The sequence below is a fragment of the Zosterops lateralis genome (genome assembly GCF_965231275.1).
Source record: "Zosterops lateralis genome assembly, chromosome: 16".
In the NCBI taxonomy this organism is placed as follows: Eukaryota; Metazoa; Chordata; class Aves; order Passeriformes; family Zosteropidae; genus Zosterops; species Zosterops lateralis.
In genome coordinates this window covers 3487192-3512354 of record NC_139776.1, presented here as the reverse complement: position 1 = coordinate 3512354, position 25163 = coordinate 3487192, and the positions used below count along the sequence as shown (strand labels likewise).

Sequence of the window (25163 nt, the reverse complement as noted above, 5' to 3'; positions counted from 1 at the left end):
TGAACATTAATATTTAAGTGTACTTTGAAACTAAGCCATTTAATAGCTGCAGTTAGTCAAGTAGCATTTCATGTTATAAGGAGTATGCGTTTGCTGGCTAAAGATCTGGCAACCAAAAGTGCTCTGGTTAGTTGATTTAACTTCAATGGCTACTGGTTATTTAGCCCAGAACCTCATCTGAAAGAAAGACAGCCTGACAAATTATCATTACTTCAAGAAAAAAACAGAGCCTGGCAAGGTTTATATCTACCTGTGATGAAGAAAAGAAAGAAAAACAAGCCCTGAACCACAATTACGTCTCATTAGCAACTCAGCGCCAATTAAGGAGCCACTTTTTGCCCACCTGAGCTTGGATTTGCTTGTTTGCTGAAAGCAATTTTATCCAGAACAAGAGATGATTTTCATCTAATCATACTTAACACAAAGAACGTGAAAACAACAATAGTTTCCTTCTTAAGCACGTTTGATACTGCTGCCATAACAACTTCAGCTTACAACAAAGATATATTCATTCCCCCCAGTGTTTATTAACAGGCTGTTTGACAAAACCCACTTCATATTATGAGTTCAAATATATTTACTAATAAAAACTGGTAAAGACCATCTCTTTATTTAAAAATGTACATGAAAGCTCTTTTAGAAAGAGTATTATTTTTGCCAGAGGGAAATAAATGAATCCGTATTAAAAAAATAAAATTAAAAAAAAAATAAAGCGCTTATTTGCCAGATAATCAAGCAAAGCTATAAAACACCTCTGGCTCTGGTCACATAAATAAACTTGCTGATTGCTTATTTGTAATCCCAGAATATTGTATTACAGCTGTGCTGTCAGGCTGCAAGACAGAAATTTCAGTGCCAGTGGAAGCCCAAACCCATTCAAGACTTTTATTTAAAGGATGGATTTTTGCACAGGCAGACTATTCGCGACTTCCTTAGCCAAACGTCTTGCTAAATTATAATAATAATCAGGAAAAGCCAGGAAGTGCTGCCCAGCACCTGGGGCCAGAGGCCTCGTGGTTTTTTTACCAGACTGCAACCCCACAGTGCCTGGGACACATCACAGAAGAAACCCTTATTCGTTATCTTATTCCCAACATCCTTCCTCCGTCTAGATTTCACATCGAAGAGCCACGCAGAGCACTCAAACCGCTCCACAGCTAGCAATTTCCTGATTTTGTCTGTCGATTCACCCTTTCCTAGGGTTTGTGACACCTGGGTTCCTCACGGACATCGCTGTCCTACATTCCGGCACCGGGGCCGCGCACACACCCCCGGCCAGCGCCTGGGGATGGCACCCACCACCCCCGGCTCCCTCCGCTGCCCCACAGGGTCCCCTCTGTCCCCGCCGCCGCCCCCGGGAAGGTCAGGCGGGCACAGCCCGGTGTTCCCGCTGCCGGCCGGGCCGAGCCCCCCCCGCGGGCCGCCCCCACCCGCGCCGGGGCTGCGGCAGCGCTGAGGGCGGGCGGGCTGAGGGGAGAGCCCGGCGGGGTGAGGGTGGATCCAGCGGGCAAAGGGAGAGCCCGATGAGGCGGCGGGCGCGGCGCTGAAGGACATTTTATCTGCCGGCGGTGCCCGGCCCCCGGAAAATGGCTGCCGGGGAGCGGGGCCCCAGCGCGGCCGCGCCGCCCGCCCGGCTGAGGGAGCGGCGGCCAAAGCGATGGCGGCGGCCGCCTCGTACCTTTGAATTTGAGCTCGTGCTGCGGTTCGAGGCTGAGGACCTGCTCCGCTTTCGCCATGTTCCTCCTCCTCCTCCTCCTCGGCGGTGGCGGCACCAGGCGGAGAGAGGAAGGGACGGGGAGGGAGGGGAAGGAAGAAGGGGAGGGAGGGAGGAAAGGGAGGGAGGAGGGAAAGGCGGGCGGGGGGCGCGCCCGGCAGCGGGTTCACCACTGGCCCAGCCCGCTCGTCCCTCGCTTGTCGCTGTTTCACCCTCGCCCTCGGGTGGGTTGTTCACGCCGTCCCGGAGCGGAGATGGGCGCGGTGGGGCTGGGAGCACACGCTGCCGGGCAGGGCAGGGCTGGGCAGGGCAGGGAAGGAGGGAGGGAGGGAGGAGGCGGGATGATGCAGCACGGCGGGACCCGCCGAGAGGCTGCGGCGCCGCCTGACGTGAGCCCGGCCCCGCCGCCGGGGGGAGGCCCCGCGCCGCCACCACCGCCGCTCCTGTGGTGCCTCCTCAGAGCCTCACGGCAAAGAAAGAAGGCTGATAAATAACGTTTAATCGTCGCTGGAAAGCGCGATTTGTAATAAACGCCTTGTTGTGAAGAAGCAGAGTGTTGTTTTAGGCCTGTACTCTGTGTGGAGGCCCTCGGGCCTGTGGCCGGCCCTGCCCGGCTCCAGCGCCGCCGGGAGCTCCGGGAAGGGCCGGGAAGCGCTCCCGGGAAAAAGGAGGAATTCTCAGCACCGCAGGGCTCAGAGTTACAGGGCAACCCTGGGAGCCGGCATGGAGCTGCAGGAAATACTCGCTTTTTAATGAATAAAGCCAGAATTTCAGGTCACTTCAGATTTTAAGGCATCCCATCCCTCCCCCGTTTCTTAACTACCCAAAGTTTTGGGTTGCTCCTTGGGGTTTTTGTGTTTGTTTTGGGGTGGTTTGTGGTGCTTGTGTTTTGTGGATTTTTTTGTTTGTGTTTAGTTTTGGCTGGTTGGCTTTCACTCCAATGGTTTAAAACATTTTTTTAAATTTACAGCATGGTTTAATATAAACAGCTGCTTTATTTATAGCCCTAGGCTAGTGTAATTGCAGCAACACTATGGGTTTTCGCTCCCCTCTCTATTCAGGTTGTTTTAAACACTTGAAAAGTCCCTAAGAATTTATAAAGCATTGCTGTAACCTGTCAGAGGCAGGAGTTTGGGATGCCCCTGTTACCAGCAGAAACATGGTAGTCTTAAAACCTGATAATTTATGTACGCTAAAAAGTATTCACTGGACTTTATACATACAAGACTTCAGGAGGAGATGCAGAAATAAAAAGCTTCCAAATAACAGTAACTCAAAACACAAGGTTATGTTTGGTCCTAGGCAGAGCTGATGAGCAAAGATGTGAGAGGTGAATAAAAATGTTAAAATGTTCAGAAAATTCATTTTCTCACACTTGTATAATCTACGTGATGCAATGCAGCTTTCCCTCACACAAATTCTTTGTATTACATTATTTGACTTAATAAATGCCAAAAATATCTCGAATTACAAGTGTTGTTCTCCTTTCTGGCACTAAGAGCAATGTCAAATGAGTGATGTACATGTTAAAATTAACACCCCTAACAGGACAATGGCAGTCACTGCTCTGAACACATCTGCAGTGTTTGTACCACACCTTCAGCTGCTCCTGTCCACCACAATCCATTTTTCTGCTCATGTGCTTTACCACCTCCCACCCTATTTCATCCTTTTTGTTCTCAGTCGTCTTTCATTCCATGCCAAAACAAACCAAACGCACACCAGTATTTAGTACAAACCTCTTAGTTTTGCATGATACAAGTGAAACCTGCCAACTCCTTCCAGCCAGGACAGCAGAACTGATTTTGTAAAACTTCAGCACTGCAGGGCAATACATTCAAATGCTGCTCTTGTTCCTTAAATGCCTTCTCTTTTGGAGAAAGAATGGTCATATAATGCCATAAAGGGGTGTGTTTTTTTCCCAAGAAACTAGATTTGGATGGTCTTATTATTTTTGCTCCTGGGGGTGGTAATTTTTAGCCTAAACTACAGGTTATATCATAGTATTTTAGATCTCAAGTTAGGAGAGAATTGAGTTCACTCATACTTTGCAGCTTTCATGGTTAGTACTGTGGGAAGGTTACCTTCTTTTACCTAATCTCTTAAGTTTTATTTTATAAACGGATTCTCTCCATCAGCCAGGGATTCTTGGACCAGTAATTAGTAGAAAAGACAAGTTTTATACGTACTGGTAAGTTAATTGCAACCTAACAGCCAGGAGTAAGAGAGAAAGCTTTACACAGCATATAGTCATATATAATAAAGCCTCTAAAGTAAACAACTATTAAGTGTTGTTGCCCAAGCCTTTCCGAGTTTTACTTTTCCTGAAAGAAGTACAAAGAATCCCCTGAAGCGTTTGATGATCCACCCCTTAGAGGATTTGCCAAGATGTATTGCCTTGCCCTAATTGGCAGCTCTGAACTTACCTGTTTGTGTTTGAAGGACTCGCCCACGTTTTCATCCAGGCTGAAGGTTTTTATAAAGCACAGCGTTGTTTAAATTGAAAATTTATGAAGTCTCATGAATGTAGGTTGCCAGGTTTTTGTTGCACGTAAATAATGTGTGTACATTTAATGTTGTGCAGGTCAGATTCACTGAAATGGAGGCCACCTGCAATACCCCATCCCTGTTTCACAGACAGGGATGTTCGCTGGGAACAATTCAGCCACAAGACTAAAAGGCAACTTGTTGTTCATGTGGGGCTTTTGATTAACAGGAGAAAACTGGGATGAACACTACAGGGAAATGCTGGACAGCACCTGAAAGCTCTGTAGTGAAACAATTTCAAAGAACAAGTTCATTGGTTGCAACCCTTCTGCCTTAGAAGCCATGAAAGACTTGATCCAAGTGAAACATTCTCATTGTGTGTATGCAAACCAGGTGGTTTGCATTTAGTTTGCAGATTCCCTATGCAAACATATGCAAATGTCTTTTTCTCTCTATTCCAGCATATTCCTTGTGTCTACCCTTCTCATGCCCTCCCTGATGCACGTTCATGCCATCTTAGACAAACACATCTGACACTATTCAAAAACAGTTTGCTCACATCTAAGAGCATAACTTCAAAATTGCAGGTAATAAGAATTTTAAATTATTCTGGGTCTCTGTTAAACAAAAGATGACAGGGTATGGGTTTCCTGCATAGGAGCTGCAGCCACTTGCTTAGTAAAAACTTGTATCCAACCTTTTCATGTGAAACAGCAGTTCAGAAGCAAGACTTTTTTGTTTATTTAGCTTTTGAAGGCTGCTATTAACTCCAAATGTTAGACGTGCATCCCAGTTTGAAACAACCAAACCACATCATCTATTAAGCATCATGTAAGACAAGTGAGTTAACTGCAGCCAAGTCCATATTTTTGGGAACTACATAAGCAACAGAGCATTGGTTTAAAAAAAGCAAGCTCCCAACCAGCTGGCTGTATTAACAAACAAGAGAAGATCCCTTCCCAGCACAACAGGCCCCACGACACTATGCAGATATTAAAAGCACTCTGTGGTTTTGATTGACAGAAACCTGGCCTAGGCAGATGAGAACTGTGCATTTCATGCAGTCTAAGGTAAAAGCAATGTATTAAATAACTTGGCCCTGACAGAATTTGTAAGGCCTTGCCCTGCTTGACAAGACTGTGTGTGGCCTGCAGTTTCTCAGACATGGTGCTGCAAAGAAAGGAAGTGTTACACAAAAGCTGCATTCTCTCTGCTGTTTCCCCCCATCCCTTCTTTGCACAAGATCTTCTGCCTTTGTCTGTGTGTACATAAACCAGGGAAAAGCTCTTGTTTCTGCACACCAGTAGTCAGGACTTCTGGAAAACAGCTATTCCAGTCATTTGTACATGTAAGCTATTGCTTACATTCCTCTTCTATAATTACATTGCTATAGAGACTGTTTTTTAAGATGTGGAGAATTTTGGAGGCATTTATAAACAAGCCAGCATATTTATAAACAAAGCTTTTTATTAATAAAATGTTTACACCTTTTTTTTTTTTGCACAATACATCAGACTGGTAGTGATTTAGCATGTTATTACACTATAAAAGTTTATTATGAATGCTTAGGCTGAAAAGGCTGTTTACATTATGTCAAATCAACATTTCTTTATTTGCATTCTATGCACTATATGGGAGTGTAACAATTCAACCTAAAAGGAGAGAACAAAAGCCTGGTTTTCCTCATTAGCATCTACAAACCAACAATACAGACAAACCTGTACACGCTCTCAGGACCAGCCCAAGAGAAGACTAAAAAAAAAGAAAAAATAGTCTCAAAACATTCATAAGCTTGGGAATTCATCACTACAATATTTCATCACTAGTAATCTGACTACACTTCATGCAGTGAAGCAATGGTTGGAAATTTGTGCAGTTTACAGTGCTGCAAATGCTCTGTAACTTTGAGCGGCTGAAGTTTGTTTTAGTAAGAGATAATATGGTAAGAAGGCACAGACCTTTCAACCCTTGTAACAGGTTAACCCCATTCTAGAATGAAAAGGCAGAATGTTGTTATGAGTGACAAGAATTGCTGACACAAAGGTTAACCTTCACACATTTTACAGGCAAACATTTACTACACTGCAAGAGCTCTATGCATATCAGGTTATTTTTGTGTCCTGAACACACAAATGGAGTTTCTCCTTCAGAAAAAAACTCTTTTTTTTTTTTTTTTTTTTTTTCTTCATTGTCCTCAGTGTGGGGGGTACAAGTGGGGAGATTGCCAGGAAGTCTTAAGCATCTTAGCAACAGAAAGGCAATCCATTTCTGTGCCTTAAATCAATTAATTCACCATCACAGTGTCAGTGTTGGATACACAATTTCAGAAAGAGGAAGTACAAGAAAGTAAGTTAAAATACAGAAGAGTGGACTAGAGGCTTACAAGAGCTTGCTCCTCCAGGTGAATGTGCTTTTAGCCTTCATTATGTGGTAAAACACAGTCATGGCACAGGTCTCAGCTGCTGTAACAGTTTCATAAGGCTGTGCTAATGAATTACTGTTTTGCTTACAAATATTTGCTGCTGTGACAGATACTTCTAAAACTTTGTGGCAAAAAAGACACTTACCACCTACCGTTGTCTAAATCCCATAAGGAAACAAAGAACAAATTGCCAAGAAAACATAATGGATTTAATAGGAAATACATACTGTAACACGAGTAAAAGTGAGGCAAGATAGAAGCAGTGTATTTATCAAGGTGTCAGAGTTACAGAATATTCAAGTGCAACAATGGGATGGAGTATCACACCCACAGTGATGAAGAGCATGACAGAAGATTGGTCTGTGTCCTTCAACATTTGAAAAAGTTGGTTTGTTCAATAATATGTATATGAAAACATCAACAGAAACCAAGCAAAATGAACCCTGACCTTCTTAAAAGAAAATTTTTACAAAGGTAATTAGCTCCTTAAATAAAATTCCTAGTTAGTGTTCAAGCAAAAATTTAGGAACATCAATTTGCAGATTGATCTAACAGGAACAGCAAAATTGTTTCTTCAAAGTCATCTTTATTCTAAACTGAAAAAAGTCATCCTACTGCCTTGATTCTTCAGGTAAAATAGGGAGCACCAAGGAACTCTCAGCCATTAGAAGTTTTATAAGTATTTCTGAATAGCTCTTTACAGCATGTACACTCTGACAACACTATGTTAAAAATTCAGGGTTGGGTGGGGTGGGAGGAAATGGAGGGGGGGAAAGAGGAAAAAGCTGACCCTAGGAACATTTTGACATGTCAGAGGCCAAGCTCATCAGTATTCTTGGATTTCAGGATGGTCTTATATCCCTTGAAAGATTTGTTATCTGTGTCACTTCAGGGATAAAGTCTGAGAATTTGTTAATTTTTTTCCAAGTCCTGCATGTTTGACTGTAGCTGAGCAAGAAGTTTGCATTCAGACTTTTGAGACCTCCAGAATATCAGATGGGATTTTTCAGAAACAAACATTAGTGTCAGAAGGCCTAAATAATTTTAGGGAACTACATTTTGGCACCTGAATTTTTGTATGATATACAAATATGTACTTTCAAGCACATTTCTTTTGACAAGCTGGAGCCATATGGCTCAAAGGAAAGCTAACATGACTATTTTAATACTAGAACCTGTATTTCCATCTTACATTGGTAATTCACACCAGCATCATATTTCTGTAAATCTTCTGTCACCTACCACCACTAGGCTGTAATCTGCTACCAGAGATGGGATCTGAACAAGAAACGTCAACAGCTTTCTATAGGGATTTTTTTTGCAGATTTTTAGAGACTTAATTCCAAGTACACAATTCTCCTGCCTTGAGTAACTTATTTGTGATGTACAAACCATCTCAGGTGGTTGTACAATGACTTCCTGCTAGAAAAGTTAAGAAAATTTGAGCTTTTCTCTCAACTGTGAACCAAAAAGCCATTTTTAGAGGCTGCAAGTATTCAGGAGAGATACACAAAGCCTTTTTATGAAATGAGCAGGCAGTGTAGAAGTTGAAGCCAGTGAATTAAGCAGGTTCTCCTCATGTTGGAGATGATTTTTGCCCTGCTTGTCTGTAGCTATTGCTGCTGAGTGAGGTTCACTCCAGGGTGAGCAGCTCCACTGTTCTGACAGCTTCTGTCCTGTAAATCATCCACTCCTGTGCAGATTGCTGACACAGCACACCACAAATAGCCTACACCATCCTTAACACACACTAAAGACTGTTTCACAAGCAAGTAATTCAAACATCACTGCTAAAGCTTCCTTTTCCAACTTATACTGGAACTAAACACTAATGTGAAGGAGTAATTTAAACTTAAGAGTAACAAAAAAATCTTGCTGAGACCAACTTTTAAACCATTCAAGATTTTCAACGGGAATTACTTTTTGATAATAAATTGAAGCTTTAACCAAGAATGTAGTTCTCCCTCAACCAGGTTAAAGGATTAGACTTCCAAATCAATAAGTAGGTCCTGTCTCTTCTCCTCTTACCCTCTTCCCAAGCAAATAAATCATCCTTCTTGAGCAGGCTGGTAGCATTAAATGTAAAGCAACACATCAAAGACTCCCAGTCTGCATAAAACATCCCTCTAAACCATTAACTGTCTGATCCTGCAGCACTTAAAGGAAGGGTCTCACTGATGTCAGCAGGGATCTGGAGTGCAGGGATTTGTTGGACCTAAAACAAAGTCTTTACCTTCACAGCAACAGCAGAAGTTGTTAGAATTGTCTTAGAACTTTTCAAAGCACCTATAACAATTTTCAGCAGTATGATTATTAGATGCTACTAAATGTCAGCTTCCAAATTTCACCTACTTGGGTACTTGATATGCCAGTTTTCATCACGGGTATAAAATATCCTACAAAACTACCTACAGCACAGATTGAGAGCCTGGCAAGTCAGCCAAGTGACTGCTTTAACAGAGGGTCAGATGAAGACACTTCCAAAACCTGGAGAGCACATTCAAGTTGCTCCAAAGCTTAAGAATGAAATCTTTATCAAATTACATTTTTGTTCAATTTTTTAAATTTCATGAGAAAGAACTGGTGGTATTTAGAAGTCATAATTTTTCAGCTAAAAATGCTCTGGATCAATGATATAACACACATTGTAGCTTGTTACATTTTTATATACATGACACTTTGCCCTTTCAAACTTGTTCTGCAGAAATTATTCTGTGCAATGTGCTCTGGGATGACCCTGCTTGAGCAGGGAGGTTGAACCAGATGACCCACTGTGGTCCCTTCCAACCTGAACCATTCTGAGATTGTGTGATTCCCTTACACAGGATCTGAAAATTGAGTCTCTCTGATGAGCTCCACTCATTAGACAGAAAGACATGGTGGATAAAACTTTAATCCTGAGCTTTTTAAACAACTTCTTACCAGGAAAACAGTTATTAAAAATTTAGCTGGAATGGTTGATAATCAGCACTCCAAACACTCCAATACCAATGTATCTCCAAATAGAGAAGCAATGTTAGGACAAAACATAATCAATTCCAGCAAGCCTAGTGCAAGATCAAAGCAGCTGAGCTAACAAATTATTAATACAAAATAAACCATTTTTCTCCACCAAAAATGAAACAATGAGCATTTGCAGGGAAGATTTCATTCCAGCTTTCAGCAGGGCCAGTGATCAATAAACACTTATCTGGACTCAGAAGAACTTACATCAACTGTCTGTCTTTTAAATAAGTGAGTATTAAGAAGCAGCCTCGGTCCAGAGTTGGTAGTTTGGACAATCTGGAACACTGGCTATTACACATTACCTGCAGTAATTCATGGTCAGAACTGCAGAAAGAGTAGGGTGTACACCCATGTAGTAGTTGGATTTCTTGGGCTCTCTAGAAGCATGGAGCCTGCAGGACTATAGCAAAGAAGGCAGAATTGGCAATGCAGGCAGGGTAAGGAAAAGGCATGACAAAAATGTAGTCACCAAATATCATTAAACTCATTGACTCATCCAAAAACCTCACTGTACCAGTTGGCCTGTTTTGCTCCAGCTCTGCAAGAGTTTTCACTAACACAAATGAATCTGAAGTACAAGTCCTTTCATTTCTCACAAATTTCCTACGTTTCCTTCAGAGAAAATACTTGAGATGATAGAAAACCAGATTAAAAAAAGAATAAGCATCATCATGACCTCAGTTTGATACTAAAGCTAACCAGCATATTTTAGTATATACTCAAGTCTATTAAGCTCTTTTTCTTCAAAAGTATTAAAGTTTCTCACTAGTGCTGGTAAGAAACAATAAGTAAAAATAAATAAAATAGCACAAACAGGTATGGTCAACCTATAGTTTAATTGAAAGGCTACTAAAGCCCATAGAGGAAAAGCTAAACACTAATTTGCTAAAAACCCTCACAGATGAAAAACCTCAGGAACAGAGAGGTAATGATCTACATTACCACATGTCTTAAGGTTATTTCCTATGTGTATTTTTGTGCCCAAAATAAGACAGACTGGGTGCACCCCAGATGAAAGCTTGTTCAACAGACAGGCCTCGTGCTGCCCCAACAGGATTTTCTATTGGCCCTTTCAAATGTCATTGAAAGAGAAAGAATTTCATCTGCCTCTGGATGAACTCACAGTGACAATACCTAAAATACAGGAAAAAACTCCTGATGGAGATTCCCCCAAGAGCTTATCCCTAGGTGTGGAATGGAAGGAGTGTAGAAGACTGTATTATTTTTACTGTTTTTACATAATTTATAACACTTTAAACACTGGTCTCATAAATATAATATGAACACTTTACACATGCCAAGCAATTAAAAACTTTCCCCAAAAACTTGTAGGTCTTATCAGAACCACTGGCAGCATCTGTTTACAGCATCTCTTTTTTAGTCAGCAACCACTTAATTTAGTCAGATCTACAAGGAATTTTCTTCAACCAACATCTTAATATTACAAAAAACCTGCAACAACAAAAAGATGCCTATAAGCACACCAGTTTGCCTTAAAGTGATTACAGTCAGCATGAAAAAGAAGATTGTCTGTGGTTTAAGATCTGTTGCTTGTGTCCCCACCCACAGTGCAGATCATCCTTAAATAAAAAGTGCAAATGGGATTTGGGGACTGGATGGACTGATTTGCCTACTATTTGTCTTCAGTTGCTTATTCTGTAGCCATCTCACACCAACTGTCCCATCATACTTTGGATTAGCTACACCAATATTTAAAATAAGGCTCACTGAAGAAAAGGAAGAAATGACATCTAACTTCCAGACTCCTCCTAATCCAATCTCCCACGAAAGTGCTCATTTCCCTTTTTATGAAAAAAAGCCTCCCAAAACCTTGATTACAAAAACCGTGAAAAACATTTCAGCTCTGCCATCCACGTAGTCACCTTCCAGTCAAGCAAGGCCAAAAAAGTGATGATGGATTCCCTTTGAATGCAAGAGACACTGCACGCTGTGGAAGGCAGCAGGCTGCCCTGACGGCTGCAGTCCTTTCTGCGCGCGTACGGGTGTCACAAGAGCCGGTCCCCTTTTTTGGAGGAGAACCTCGGGTGTATCAACACCAGCAGATAAAGATCTAAGACTGAGAATATAAACCCAACGTGAACTATTAACTTCCAAGACCACCTACTGTATAAACGAGTTTGATTTTTCTAAGGGGTCAGTCAACAGCAGCTGCGCTTTGTCACCGATGGCTGTCGTCGGAGTTTGAAGCCCTTCCCACTGGACGCGGGGTTGGTGTCAGTGGATGGAATTCTGCGACCTGCAAGGAGGCAGGAAAAAAGAAATTTATAGGAAATGTTATACTTGAAAACAGTTCTAAGCATCTGGTGTATGCTCTGTATACAAAAATGTGCCTTCAATTAGCTTGCAGGCCACTAGGGATGACATTCCTGCCCAGCGGGATGGCAGCAACAGTCTGTGTTATGTCTGCACAAAAGGACAGCAGAGGAAGTTTGAAGTCAATTTAGCAGCAGTTACACTTCAGGCTCATCTAGACCTGGACAGCTGAGCTGTAAAAGCACTTGGAGAATACTTTGCAGGATGCAATACCATCTGGAATAGCTTGAGAACAACCATCTTGACCTGCATTTCCACAGATCACCTGCTTTGGGCTTAACAAAGGAGTGCTTGTAGAGAGAGCTGCTTTACTCATCTCATGAGTCTTTAAAATGGACTGCTCCTGGTTGAGCATTCTCTTCTGAGGAGGATTTATGATTTTTTTTTACCCCCATAATTTATTCAAGATCAATTTTAGAGAGCAACTATTAAGTCAATAAATCAGGAAGCTAATCTACAGCACATACTTTTCCCATCAGCTTCAATATATTCAACTCCTTCTATAGACTCTATTTTTTTATTAAGTCTGATGTTTCTCTTTTCACAAACAAGCTGACACACCTGCACATTGGTGCTGCTACTTGACACATATCCTCCAAATAATATTGCATAGAATTCACTTTGCAATACTGCTTTTTATTCACACATATAAAAAGTATCATTGTTGTCTGTCCTCACCACAAATGGGACAGAAAAGATTTGCAATTTAATATAAAAAACCCCCAAGGTACTACAAACATGCTTGAGGAAAATCTACATGCAGTAGTTCCTATTCCCCATGCAGTAATCTGGCATTTATGAATTCTTTTATTTTTAAAAATACACTTTTTTAGCCTAAGTACAAGCACTAAGAGTGAGAACTTAATTCCTTTTCTCAGATGTATAAAGTCTGGATTTTCCTCATGCCATTTCCTTCCTCTTTCATAATCTTGGAAGTACTAATTGGAACATTCAATAACAGACATGGTAAGATGACACTGATTTCTGACATGAGTACCCTGCCTGCTATTTATCCAGCAGCATCACAGTAGGCTGAAAACCTCTAGAAGGAATATTTAGAGGTCATTAGGTGACCAGAAATTCATGCAGCTCATTTCGCAGTTTGTAGTCATGTCAGATTGTAATGAATTTAGTATAAAGTCTGTAAATTTTCACCCAAATAGCACAAAAAGCAATATAGAAATCAAATTTCTACTCAAGTTTTTTGCAGAAGAAAGTACATTAACTGTTTAAATACTTACTAATTTCTATAAAGAGTTCATTAATGTTTATTGCATTTTTCGCACTTGTCTCTACAAATATTGCATGAATGGAATCTGCATAGTCTTTAGCATCTTTTTCCATGACTTCTCTGGAAAAAAAAAAAAAAAGCAAAGAAAAATTCATAAATGCAAAAGAACCTCATTACTCAAAACCTTAAGGGACAGATTAAGTTTTTAAGTGTCTCCTATAATGAATATTTTACCTGTCTGGCATCCCAGTGCTCCCTCATGCTGAAGCTGATGCTCATTCTTTACTCTGTGCTGTCTCCCTGCCTTGAGGGAGGAGCACAGTCATCAACTACCCAAGGCTTTAACCCCCCTGACAACATCGCAGTGGTTTTGTCTGGAGTGCTCTAAGTTTGGGTCTGCAATCAATCCTCCTGAGGGGTGTTATTCACCCCACCAGCTTTGTATGTCCTAAGAAGATCCTAAAGCATCATTTCCAATGATCCTGTGCATTTCTTGTGACTGTTTACAAAACCAAAGTATCTCCCAACACCGCACACGTCATCAGCACAGCATTTATTTTGCATGAAGATGCAGGTATAATAAAAGGAATATTTTTATACTGGGCACATGGAAGTGTACAAGTTATTCTGCACCCCAAAGTAGGCAAGTTGATGATTTTGTATCTTTCCTTAAACAAAATGAAAAATACAACCCCCCAGTAGCTGTAGGGAGGTCTGGACTTTATGTTGTATCACTTCACATACAATTTCTGCAACACAGTGGCTGCTTTCAGTAATGAGAGACTCTAGGATATCAAGGGCATAGACTTTGAGCAGTGACTCAAATATTGCCTCTGACTGAAGTACAAGGAATCTTCCTCATTAGCTTGAGTAGCAATGTTTACACTTATGATGCCAGCTGAGCATAGAGATATGTTCTAAATAATTTTACACTGTATTTCCTTCAAAAGACATGCTACTTCTAATGAAAGTTATTAGAGCTCACTAGGTAACTTCTAGGTATTAACAATTTGTAAAACCATACTCAGAGCCACCTTTGCAGTGGTTCTTTAAACATATTACCAGCTGTCTCCTTTGAGACACCAGCTGTGGTGCCTTTTCCAGTGAAACCTATACCCAAGAAGTTTACACACACCTTCTTTCTGAATTTTGGCTTATTTAACCAGGACATCAATAAAAAAGGCCTTCTTTTGTTTTTAGTACATGCCTTCCTGAAAGTTTGGCTGTTCATAAAGTTTCTCAAGAGCTTTTCCCGCTCCCTGCAACTATTTTGGCCTCAGCCAATTCCACCCCAATATTTAAGCAGGGAAGGAAGGCACCTGAACAAGCAAGCTCGAAAAACCTACACAATGCTTTCCAACAGGCTTGGTGTTTTTCCTAACAAAATGAGGTGCTACAGACTGACAGGGGCACTTCTTGTAAAGTGAGGTAAACAGCTTCTATTACACTATAGTTTCACAGGCAGTTTAGGTTTGTGTAACTTGGCACTGCCACCAGAAAAGGTAATCCTGTCTCCCTGTAAACTGCTCGTTCCTAACCCTGCTATCCCCAAACTGTTATGCCAGCAAGTGTTCATGGTGCGAGAAAGATAAATATACTTGGATCAGTTTTCTTTTTTTTTTTTTAAGGGTTAGTTTTAATCTGGATCCATTTTACAGGCCTATATACTGCCCAGTCAAACATGTACTCACATCAGCACAGGGGAGGAAGTGGGTGAGACCATCCAAGGGCAGACTAACCACATCTTCTGACAGCAGAAACAGCTCAAACCCCATGTCCTCTGACAGCAGAAACAGCTCAAACCCCTAGTGAAACCACAACTCTAGAGCAGAAAAGCTTAAATTCTTCTATGCCTTTCAGCTGCTCTAAAATCTTAAAATATTTAATGCTAGGGCTTAAGGAAAACCCTAAAAACTGACAGCAGTTATTTACCTGACATCATTAAGATCACACTTATTTCCTGCAATAGCTACAACAATGTTGGGAGGTCCATGCTGGCGAAGCTCTTTAACCCAGTTCTTTAACGTTGTGAAAGTTTCCTAATGTGGAAAAAAAAAAAAAAAAAAAAAAAAGAAGATGAAAGGATTTAAGAAATTAAGAGTCAGAACTGGCCCATGACACAAATAAAAAACCCCAGAAAGAGTAATACTGGGTCAAGATCAAGTTTCTTACCTCTTTTGTGATGTCATACACGATGATGGCTGCTGCTGACCCTCGGTAATACATCGGGGCTAAAGCACGAAACTGGAAGAAAGAAAGCAGACAACATAAACCTGATCTGCCACTGACCTCCACAACCTCACTATCATCATTATTACTATGGAAAAAAGTGATAAACAAGATCACAGCAGTGAAAAAATTTCCTTTACAGTCACAATGGTGTGTGCAGTAGAGCACATAATCTCCCAGGAAGGCATTGTTCTCCTAAGGCCAGGCAATAAATCCTGTGGGGCTCAGCAGCACCCACTGCAAACAGCAGGAAGGCAAAACTTGATTTTATTTTGCCTAGATTAGAACCTCTCCCTTAACAGACTGTCTACACAAACATGCATGTGCTTGACTTGAAACACCAAACAAGGGCAAGAACGCAGGGAGAAGCAAGGTCAGCTTTGACTAAGATGAAAATGTTAAGAAAACTAGCAGATATTAATTTTGATCTGAAATGTTCAAGAGCTGCTGTCAGCCCTGTGGGTCAGTCATCAGTCTAAAATGCTAGAAACTTTAATTTCTTCACAGTTTAACCTATGGCTTTAGGGATTTTGCTTTGGTTTTTCCCTCAAATTTAGAAGCATGTTTAAACCAAAAAAATGTGAAAACCCACAATTATGTGCCCTATTGCAAGCAGAGCTTTAAGGAACATACCAGATAAAAGGCTGCAGTAATTTTTAGTGATTTTAGTAATTTTTTAGTGGTTTTCAGAATGAAATCTACAGCAGGTCTGTTTCCTTTGTAGGGCCTGTACCTTTGTGTGCACAGAACATTATGAATCCAGTGCTAAAAAAATAAAGCTATAAAGTACACAATCAAGTTGCATCAAAAATATCAGTGAAGCACTCTTAAGAACAGTGGGATATTCTGCCAACTTTAAAAAATCCAAGACAACTTATCCAGCAACCAGAACTCTTCATCCAAGTGCAGAGTGAACTGTATGTATTGGTTCCATGTAAGATTTAGAGCTTTTGTGCATCTTATTACTCAGAGTAAAAATAATGAATTGGATACAGTTTTTCATAAAGGCTTATTCATTTCTAATAAAATACCAATTTCCTTTTGCTTAGTACAGTTCAACTGAGAGCAATATAATAAATCATAAAAATCTTGCTATAAAGCAGAATTCCAGACCATTTACATTTGGCTCTCAAATTCTGTTTTGAAAATAGGATTTTGAATGCAAAGTTCAGAATATAAAAATATTTAATAGTGGGAAAGGGAAACACAGGCAGGCATTCAGTTCACATTGGGACATAATCCCTCTCTTCCTTCTAAGTACTAAAATATAAAGGGTAAACCACCACTTGGATTGGTTGCAACCTGGCTTTTTGATTATCTCACTATTTACATTGGGAATAAACCAACTTTCATTTGCTGATTTTGTATTACTCTCATTTCCTGTCTGCTAACACTTAGATACTTTTTTCCACCTAAGAGCAGTCGGCAGATAAAATATATTAACTAAACAGATGTTACCAGAAACACTGGATTTTCCTTTTGCAATTTTTCCACAGACTTCAGCTTGCCCCCAGCCTCCAATTTATGTTTTGACAGAATTATTAATGTAATTATGCATAATGTAATTATGTAGAGAAACTCAAAAGTGTTAGGTAAGAAGGGAAAAATCCTAATTACTGTAAGTGATCACCTATCAATTGAATTCAGTGGAGAAAAAAATGAGAGAAGAAATAAAGTGTGTGTGTAAATGAGGTGTGTGAATGACATTTCCATCTCTGGAACAAGGCTACCCAAAGCCACTGAGAGCAAGGGGGTGCCCAGTGCAGTGCAGCACTATTTGCAGCTGGGCTTCTGAAATGGGAAACAGCAAACACTCCTCAAGAAGCCAGGACTGTGAATTCCATGCATTCCACATCACAGCTCAGCAGAGACATTTCAGTTCCAAGAATGGTGTGGACATTTTTAGTATTCCAGATCTATTCCACAGAGGGAATCCCTTCCATAATGGATTGTCAGATATGCTGCATGACCAGAAAACTGTGCTAGAGATTTCAGGGCCAGGCAGCCCGTTTGTGACAGCAGTGATACTGTTGTCCTGCTCTGGAGAAAGAAATCTCAGTGGAGACACTGAATAATTTCAAAGTAAACATCCCTGCTCACATTTCACTGGTTTCCTTGGGTTATATTGGGGTCTCAAGTGATTTCTCTCAGATATGGAATATGAACTTCACAGGCATCACAGCTCCTGGGTCAGAGTCCTGGTAAAACACCTTTCCTTTTTTGATTTCAATAAAGATATCAAGCAACTTGTATGGAAGAAAATGAAAGAGGTATCACTGAGAGTCCAAAAATAGACCAGGAACATGCTGGTCATGTCCAGAGATGCTTCCTCAGATTAGATGTGCTGAATCCAAATCACAGGGTCCTCCCATTGCTTGCACAGTTAAAGCAAACAGGATGGAATGCTAAAATGTAATGGATGTTTCCTGCCAAATAGTGGCAGGCGTGTTTGTAAAGATTTCCATTAAAGAGTACCAACCTCTAAAAATTCATACCTCTACCTCTTTGCAGCAATAACATTCCAGAATGGGCTATGATGTTCACTTAAGACAAACTATTTACAGCAAATGCTGACTGACTGCTGGGAATGGAAGGACTCAGGATATTTTTGATAACACAGATACTATTGGACATATTCCTGGGAAACGTCCCTGACAAATTAAGTTTGCTTTATATGGTGCTGTTAGAAGGAAATAAATTGTCATTCAAAATCTACAGCACTAAATCACAATACAAACACACTTGAGTTACTTCCTAGCCATCAAGGCTGTTATTAAGCCAAAGAGCTGGCAGCTCAGTTCCACCAGGAATCCTAAAGGTAAAGTGCCTGGATAGGGATGACTGAGGCTTTACAAGGTGTTTGTTTTGTTTGTTGTTATTGGGGGGAGTTATTTTGTTGGTTTGTTTTTTGTTTGGGCTGTTTCTCAAGCCAATCCTGAAAAGCAGTACAGCTGTATTTGCCTCTTGTTACCCTGAAGTAACAACCCAACCTTTATCACAGTTACCTCACATCCTAAATAAACTCATTGTGAGTACTTGGCAGCTGCCAGCAGTTCACTTGCAGTCAAGAAACAGCAGGAATAAGCACTGCAAATACAGCTACTGTAATTTCTGCCACTCTTACTAGTAATCCATAAGCAAGCAAGTTCCCTAGCAAAGTCTTCCTTTTAAATTCCAAGTAAAAATCATGCAAAATAATTAGCTGGGATTTCATCTGATTAGTCATTTTCTTCAAAGCTTTTGTTGCCTTCCCTCAAAACTAAGCACACTGCAGAGATCAAAACCTCAAACTACGAAATTAAAACTTAAATTTCAGAAGAGATTTCTTGACATAGCTTCTAACATCAGATTTGATTAGTAGAACTTTACAAAAGAACAAAAGAGCAGTTATCACCTGTAACATCGCTTGAAACTCTGCTTAGGAAAGCCTAAATTTACATCCTACTCACATGAAGCTAACAGAATGTGTTAGCAGTTGTTTATTTTTCCAGAATCAAAGCCTTGTACCATGAAACATGGTAATTCATTTCACTTTGATTCTTGTGTTGCTGCACTGGCTGTAAATATTGCAACTGAATTAAAACTCAACAGAAATGGTACTAGAAACTGCTGCTGGCTTCCCCCTCACCAGCCTTGTTTTCTGTGGAAAGACCATTCCCTTTCAGTGAATCTAAACCCAGACTATTGTTTCATTAACTCCTCGTAATCTTCCTTACCTTTACACTTCAACCATGACAACAATGAAAAAAAAAAAAAAACCTGTCTGCAGCACCCACATCTAATAAGAATCTGCACAGAAGTGTTCTAATACATGTTTGTAAAGCCAGATCACTTTGTGACTTTTGGGGCAGAGTTGAAAAGCAACCTAAGGTCTGGCCCAAACTTTCTCCTCAGATATTGACTTTACTCACCCTCTCCTGTCCAGCTGTATCCCAAATCAGGAATTTATGCAGCTCATTTTGATACTGTACAGTCTTGGTCATAAATGAAGCTCTGAAAAAAAAAAGAATACACAGTTCATGCTTTTTGAGAATATAAATACATCCTTAGAACATTCATTACCACCATGAGCTTTCAAAAAGGTTCACATTCCAATAAAAGTGCTTTCCCCACACATAAACACACAAATTGATGAAGCGTTTCAGACATAAAGGCTGAAATTAAGAGGATGAAATTTCCTTTCAGAGACTGACATTCAACTACCAAAACACAACATGAATGCAAATTATAGGTTTTAATTTTTTTATAAGCTTTGCATAAAAAAAAAAATATAGGATGTATGACCAAAAAACCCAGAAAGGTCAGCCTTTTAACAACATCCTCCCTCACAGCACCACAGCAACCACCTCAGTGCACACTGGAAACTCCTAGGAGGAAAGAGGTCAAATTCTCCCCTTTGTATCAGCTCTTTCTATCTCTGTACTAACACTCAGATAACTGCTAGTAAATCCATACTGGGGAATAAAATAGGAGATGGATATCAGTATTGGTGGGTGTTAACAGGACACAGAAATCAATAGAGTAAATTGCTTGTTGTCTGCACCCTGTACAGCTCCCAAGTCCTGCCTAGTATTACACATTTTATTTTGCAGAGGCTCTTGGACTTCCAGAAGAAAAAAAAAAATCTCCTATGCTCCAGGTGCTTCTCCCCTGGCCCAAATTCTAGATATTTTACAGTTAAATATTGCAAAGTATTTCCGTGGTTTCTTTGATCTGCTTTAGCTGAATGAGTGTATTTCCCACAAGATTACAAATTGAGTGACCTTACTCTTTTACAAGAGGGAGTCATTGGCTGTCTCTCACCTGTAGGCTCATTTCTCATTGGAAAAACCACACACTGAATTCAAATCCTTGTACAGATGGAACTATAGGTGACATAACTGTTTTAAGCACATGAGATCCCTGCACTGTGAACTTGAATACCCCTTGTGTGATTAATTCCTGCCACTTGAAATTATTGCAGGCTTCCAAACTTGTTCTTCTGTCAGTTTTGGCAGGATTGTGAAGACACTGGGGCTTCTTACAGTACCCCAAACTTGCTGTACAGTCAGACTCAGACCACAAGAGTCTTTCAGTATGATCAGCATCGAATACCTGAGCCCGGGACTCTCAACTCCAGTTTGTCTTGGGGCTTAAGAGCCACTTAATGATGTCCTTGACACTTTTGTAGCAAATGTAACTGCAAGGTTTAGACTTGTTTCAATGCTATAAGAGGACAATTAGCCAGCTACATTAAAGAAAAGGAAGCAGTTACACAGTGTTTCAGCTGTTAGGCGGGACCCTTCTTACCATTCCTCAAGCCCAGATCATTTGCCAAGTAGAGTGTCAATCTCCAAAGTTGATTTGTCTTTTGAGAAGCCAAATAAAAAGTTGCAACACCCCGAAAAAAGGAAGAGCCTAATTGCAATGCATTTCAACACCACTGAGTAAAGAAAAACAAAGTGATAGGAGTATCTCTTGTAAAGCACAGCAGAGACTTTCACTTCCTTTAACATCGCTGCAAATTATGCATCAAATCTGAATTCTCTGCTCAATATGGAAACAGTTTCCTAAATCATAGATTCTCACTGAATTTATCTTACTTGGTTCTATAAATCAAAACATCCCTGTAAAGTCAATTTGAACTGAAAAATTGTGGTTTTGTAATTCACATCAGAAGTAAACCATCCCCTGACAAGAAGTTAAATGCTCCTCAAAATCCTTTGACAATTGGGTCAACAAGCCCCTGCAAGCTGGAGTTATCCTTGATGACTTTTAGTAGGAATAATGTCTGTTTTGTTACTAAATTTCCCAGCTGCTTCCACCAGCCAAACAGACACTGTAACTTGTTTGATACTCCTTTTTGATGCTATAAGGAAAGACAAGATATTCTGCAGTACCTAGGAGTATATGTTGGTTAAACGTGCCCTCAGCATCCTGAGGGGAGAAAAGCTGCAGAATTCTGACAGGGCTTCTGCAACTTCTGCCCATATCAAAAACTGAGCAATGAACACTGACAACAACAAAGTGTGATTGCTCAGCTGATTCTAAGAGGAATGAAAACAGGACAGGAAACCAGATCATATCTCATGAACTCAAAGACCCAGGAATAAAGTTGAAACACTCTCAGCTTTAGTTTTGCAAGATGCTCAAAGCTCTTCTAATCCTTATTTTGTCCTTTCCACCTACTAGTCTCAATCAGGAGCTAAAAGCAAAGTATAAAAAAAAAAGTAAAAATTAATTTAAGTATTCAGACTGAGTGTCTTGCTGGATTGCTTTACACAATCCCTGCATTTGAGCAAGTTTTAATTCATTTATATAGCAAATTACCAAAATAACCAGTCCTCAGACCAGTGAATGATTTTGTTAAGGCTGGTAAAAGACAGATTTTCAATCTGTCACTTCAAGCAACTATAATGATTTCAGTACTGTCAATAAAACTCTGTTAACAGGTTTTAAACAAAAAAATTAAATTTAAACAAAAGCACACCTCTACAGAACACCTTGCAGTTCAACATCAGCATTTATACTAAAAAAGAAAGGGATGTAATGGAACAGAGAGAGACCACGGGGACCCCAATTTCTCAGAAGGACAGGATGAGACACAGCTCATCTTTATCAGCAGGATCTTTTTGGTCCAAGCTGCAGCAAAGCCTGTGTGACACCTGAGACAGGAAGCTGTACTGACACCCCCACACACCTTTTGGCATCAAGCAAAGGCTGTCCTCCCATAAGCCAAAAATTGCTTCTGATCAAAGCAGCCCAAAGGACACTGGCTAAACAAAAAAACAAAAAACAAACAACAAAAAAAAAGACAGCAAAAGAAATAAAAAGATCCAACCACTCCAAGAATTCCTGATGTTTACCCTTCCTTCTATCCATTCAAAGATTTGAGATCAATAACGTTGCTACTCTGAGGCTCAAATTTCAAATATCCCCCTTACCTATGAGACCAACTGCAAAAAAAAAGTTTCATCAAGTAGTTTTGTGTGTGCATTGCATACAGATGTGTAGTATTTAAACTAATTAGTATGTTAATCACCCTCAAGAACCTAAGAGACTTATAGTACTTGAGTCTTAAAAAAATTGTATTAGAAACCATGGAGTTGCATAATAATTAGGTGTTGAAACTTAAGGGTTGTGCATGAGAAGAGCATGCTGTCCCTTTAGCAGAAGCATCTGTAGTGTAATTTATTCACTGTTAGCTTAGATTAACAATACAAAAACGGGTCCAGACCTTACAGATGAAAATGGAAGCTGCAGGAGTGCTGAGAACACTCCTACGTGTCCTGAGGTAGCTCCCAAGCTTAATTAAGGCTGCAGTCATGTTTATTACCATGTTTAGCTGCCACACACGGAGAATTCCCAAGTGATCTATTCAGATAATTTCATTTTATTCTTGCATAAATCACATTTACTTCATTTATTTTCTTACCCTATTGTTGGGTTGATGTTGGGATCAAAGCTATCTTCCACAAATCTCCACACAATACTTGATTTGCCCACACCAGTGTCCTAAAAAAGGAACAGAAACAGTTGAAAGTGGCATTAATGACTATAAACAGACAATTCTTTTTGTCCTCAAATCCTGCAGTACACTGCAGTGAATAACACATTCCTGCAGAGAATTTCAGAGAAGTTGTGAAATACTTCAGGTATTATATTAACTTAGTAGAAAATGAAAGGTCTGTGACAAGTTACAGTTTTCTGAACAGAATTGTTAAGTTTTTTTTTTTTTTTTTTTTTGAAGGACCACAAAAATCTGCATTCACACTTATTATTACTCAAACTTTGGGGGTTTTTACAAAGCTAGGCACACTTTGCAATGGAACAACAGTGGGAAAATACCACTTTTGGTAAAATATACAGCAATTGAGGCTGGCTTGCCAGGATGGAGGACCAGTGGAACACATGAAATTACACAAGTGTGACACATGCATTCAACCTCTGACTAATGCTGTCCCACCCTGCTTAATGAAAGACTTGAAATTTCTTCTGTGACACACCTGAAACACGTTTCTAATGCAACTCTACAGTGCTAAAAACGGTGGAAGAGGAAACAAACCATGAAAACCCTGGATTGTGTATATTTTTGCATCACCGACTCCATGGATAAAATGTAAAATATATATAGAAGTCATATTTAGAAGTGAAATAAACTCTTATTGATAAAATATTTCTCAATAGAAGCTGGACATTTGAAATTGTATTTTAATTAAGAAGTGCGAAGACAAACTTTTTGCTTTACATTTCCTGAGTCATTAAAGCTTTAAGGTATAAACCCCTAAGGAATTGCTTCACTGGAAATGAAGTCTTATGTCATTCATGCATATTTTTTTAAAAAAACTCCTGAATATTGCAGTAATTTAGATACACTGTGTATTGACTGTGTTCATCCTGCCAAGCTGTTTTCCTTTTGAGAAAAACCACGTTATCATAGCTCTGTATTTTATACCATAATATATACGTATTTTATACCATTTATACCATATTTTATCTTGTTAATCAGAGCAAATCTTAAAAAGAGAAACACAGATGTGGTTCCTGGCTCAGGAAGCTCAAGGACAAATTTTCCTGGGTGTTTTTTCTCCTTTTCTTGCGTGACAAAAGGTTTCTCAGGCCAGGCAAACACAAACAGTAGTTACCCCAAATACCTTCATAACAGGAAGGGCACTCAAACAGGTAATCTTCCCCTCTGAAGGGCAATGTGGCCATTTAGAAGCAGAAAACAATTTTGAACAACAGCGGGTTTGGATGCAGGTGGTGACACCTCCACCTGTTCAACGTGGGGCTCCCAAACCAAACCGACCCAAATCAAACCAACATGCAGCTTCAAAGCCTTCAGTTTTTCAAACTTCTGCTTCACTTCGCTTCATATCTCCTCCTTCCACCACCTATAAGTCTTTCAAGTCTACATCTGTTCTTAGAATATAAGTTCAGGCCACTCCCTCTCTCCCACCAGTTTGATTTCAGGTGCTTCTATTTATTTTGTGAGCTCCAAGCCCGAAACAACCTAGGAGAAAGAAGGAAGCACGCATTGGACGTTTGTGCTTCCTCTATTATTTTGTTTTAAAGGCGAACAGGGCAGAAAAGGAGCGATATTGACCCTGGGCAGAGCTTCCCGCCGGGGAGGGGAAGGCGCGTCCGCCCGGTGCCCTCAGAGGGACGGGGCGAGGGCCGCCCGTGCCCGGGGAGAGCTCCTCAAGCTCGGCGCCTCTCCGGGCTCTAAAACAGCCTCTCCGGGCTCCGACATAGCCTCTCCAGGCTCCGAGAGCTTTCCGCCATCGCCACACAGCCTCTCCAGCCTCTGACAGAGCTCTCCGCCATCTCCAGAGGCTTCCCGGAGCTCTGACAAGAGGCTCCCCGCCACCACAGCCAGCCCCTCAATCCCGCTCCCACCCTCCCCTCCCGCCGCCCGGCACTCACCCCCAGAAGGCAAACTTTCAGCTCCCTCAGAGCCATGGCAGCGCCTTCAGCGAGCGCCTGAGACGCGGCCCAGCAGGATCATCGCCGTCCCCGCGGCGGCCGCCCCCCGCCCGCCCCGGTTACCCGCACACCGCGCTCCTCCTCGGGCTGCGCGGCCGCGCCGCCATCTTGGGCGGCCGCCGGAGTCCCCGCCCGCGTCCCCCGCTCGCTCCGGTCCCCCTTTTGGGCGCTGAGGGGCCGCTGGACCCCCGGCAGCCGCTGCTCCTTCAACCCGGTGGCGTTTCGGGGCTGACCCGGCGGCAGGAAGCACCCGCGGCTCCTCCCTGTGCCCTCCC

The 25163-nt window shown here is 41.0% G+C and overlaps 2 protein-coding genes across 2 annotated transcripts in view; both read right to left on the bottom strand.

Moving 5' to 3' along the window:
• The window catches only part of VAPB (VAMP associated protein B and C), a 33383-nt gene extending 31537 nt beyond the window's left edge, over positions 1-1846 (bottom strand). Inside the window, exon 1 of the mRNA XM_083873471.1 lies at positions 1679-1846. Within this exon, the coding sequence (XP_083729597.1) occupies positions 1679-1736 (58 nt within the window). The 5' untranslated portion in view covers positions 1737-1846. The remainder of the gene's footprint in view (positions 1-1678) is intronic.
• A 3815-nt stretch (positions 1847-5661) lies between these two features.
• On the bottom strand, positions 5662-24956 carry RAB22A (RAB22A, member RAS oncogene family). The gene is made up of 7 exons (XM_083873470.1): positions 24829-24956; positions 22838-22917; positions 19335-19416; positions 15367-15438; positions 15127-15233; positions 13205-13314; positions 5662-11886 (listed from the first exon to the last, which is right to left on the bottom strand). Exons 1-7 carry the CDS (start codon positions 24862-24864, stop codon positions 11789-11791), a joined length of 585 nt encoding a protein of 194 aa, XP_083729596.1. The 5' UTR covers positions 24865-24956; the 3' UTR covers positions 5662-11788.
• Between the last annotated feature and the right edge of the window lie 207 nt (positions 24957-25163).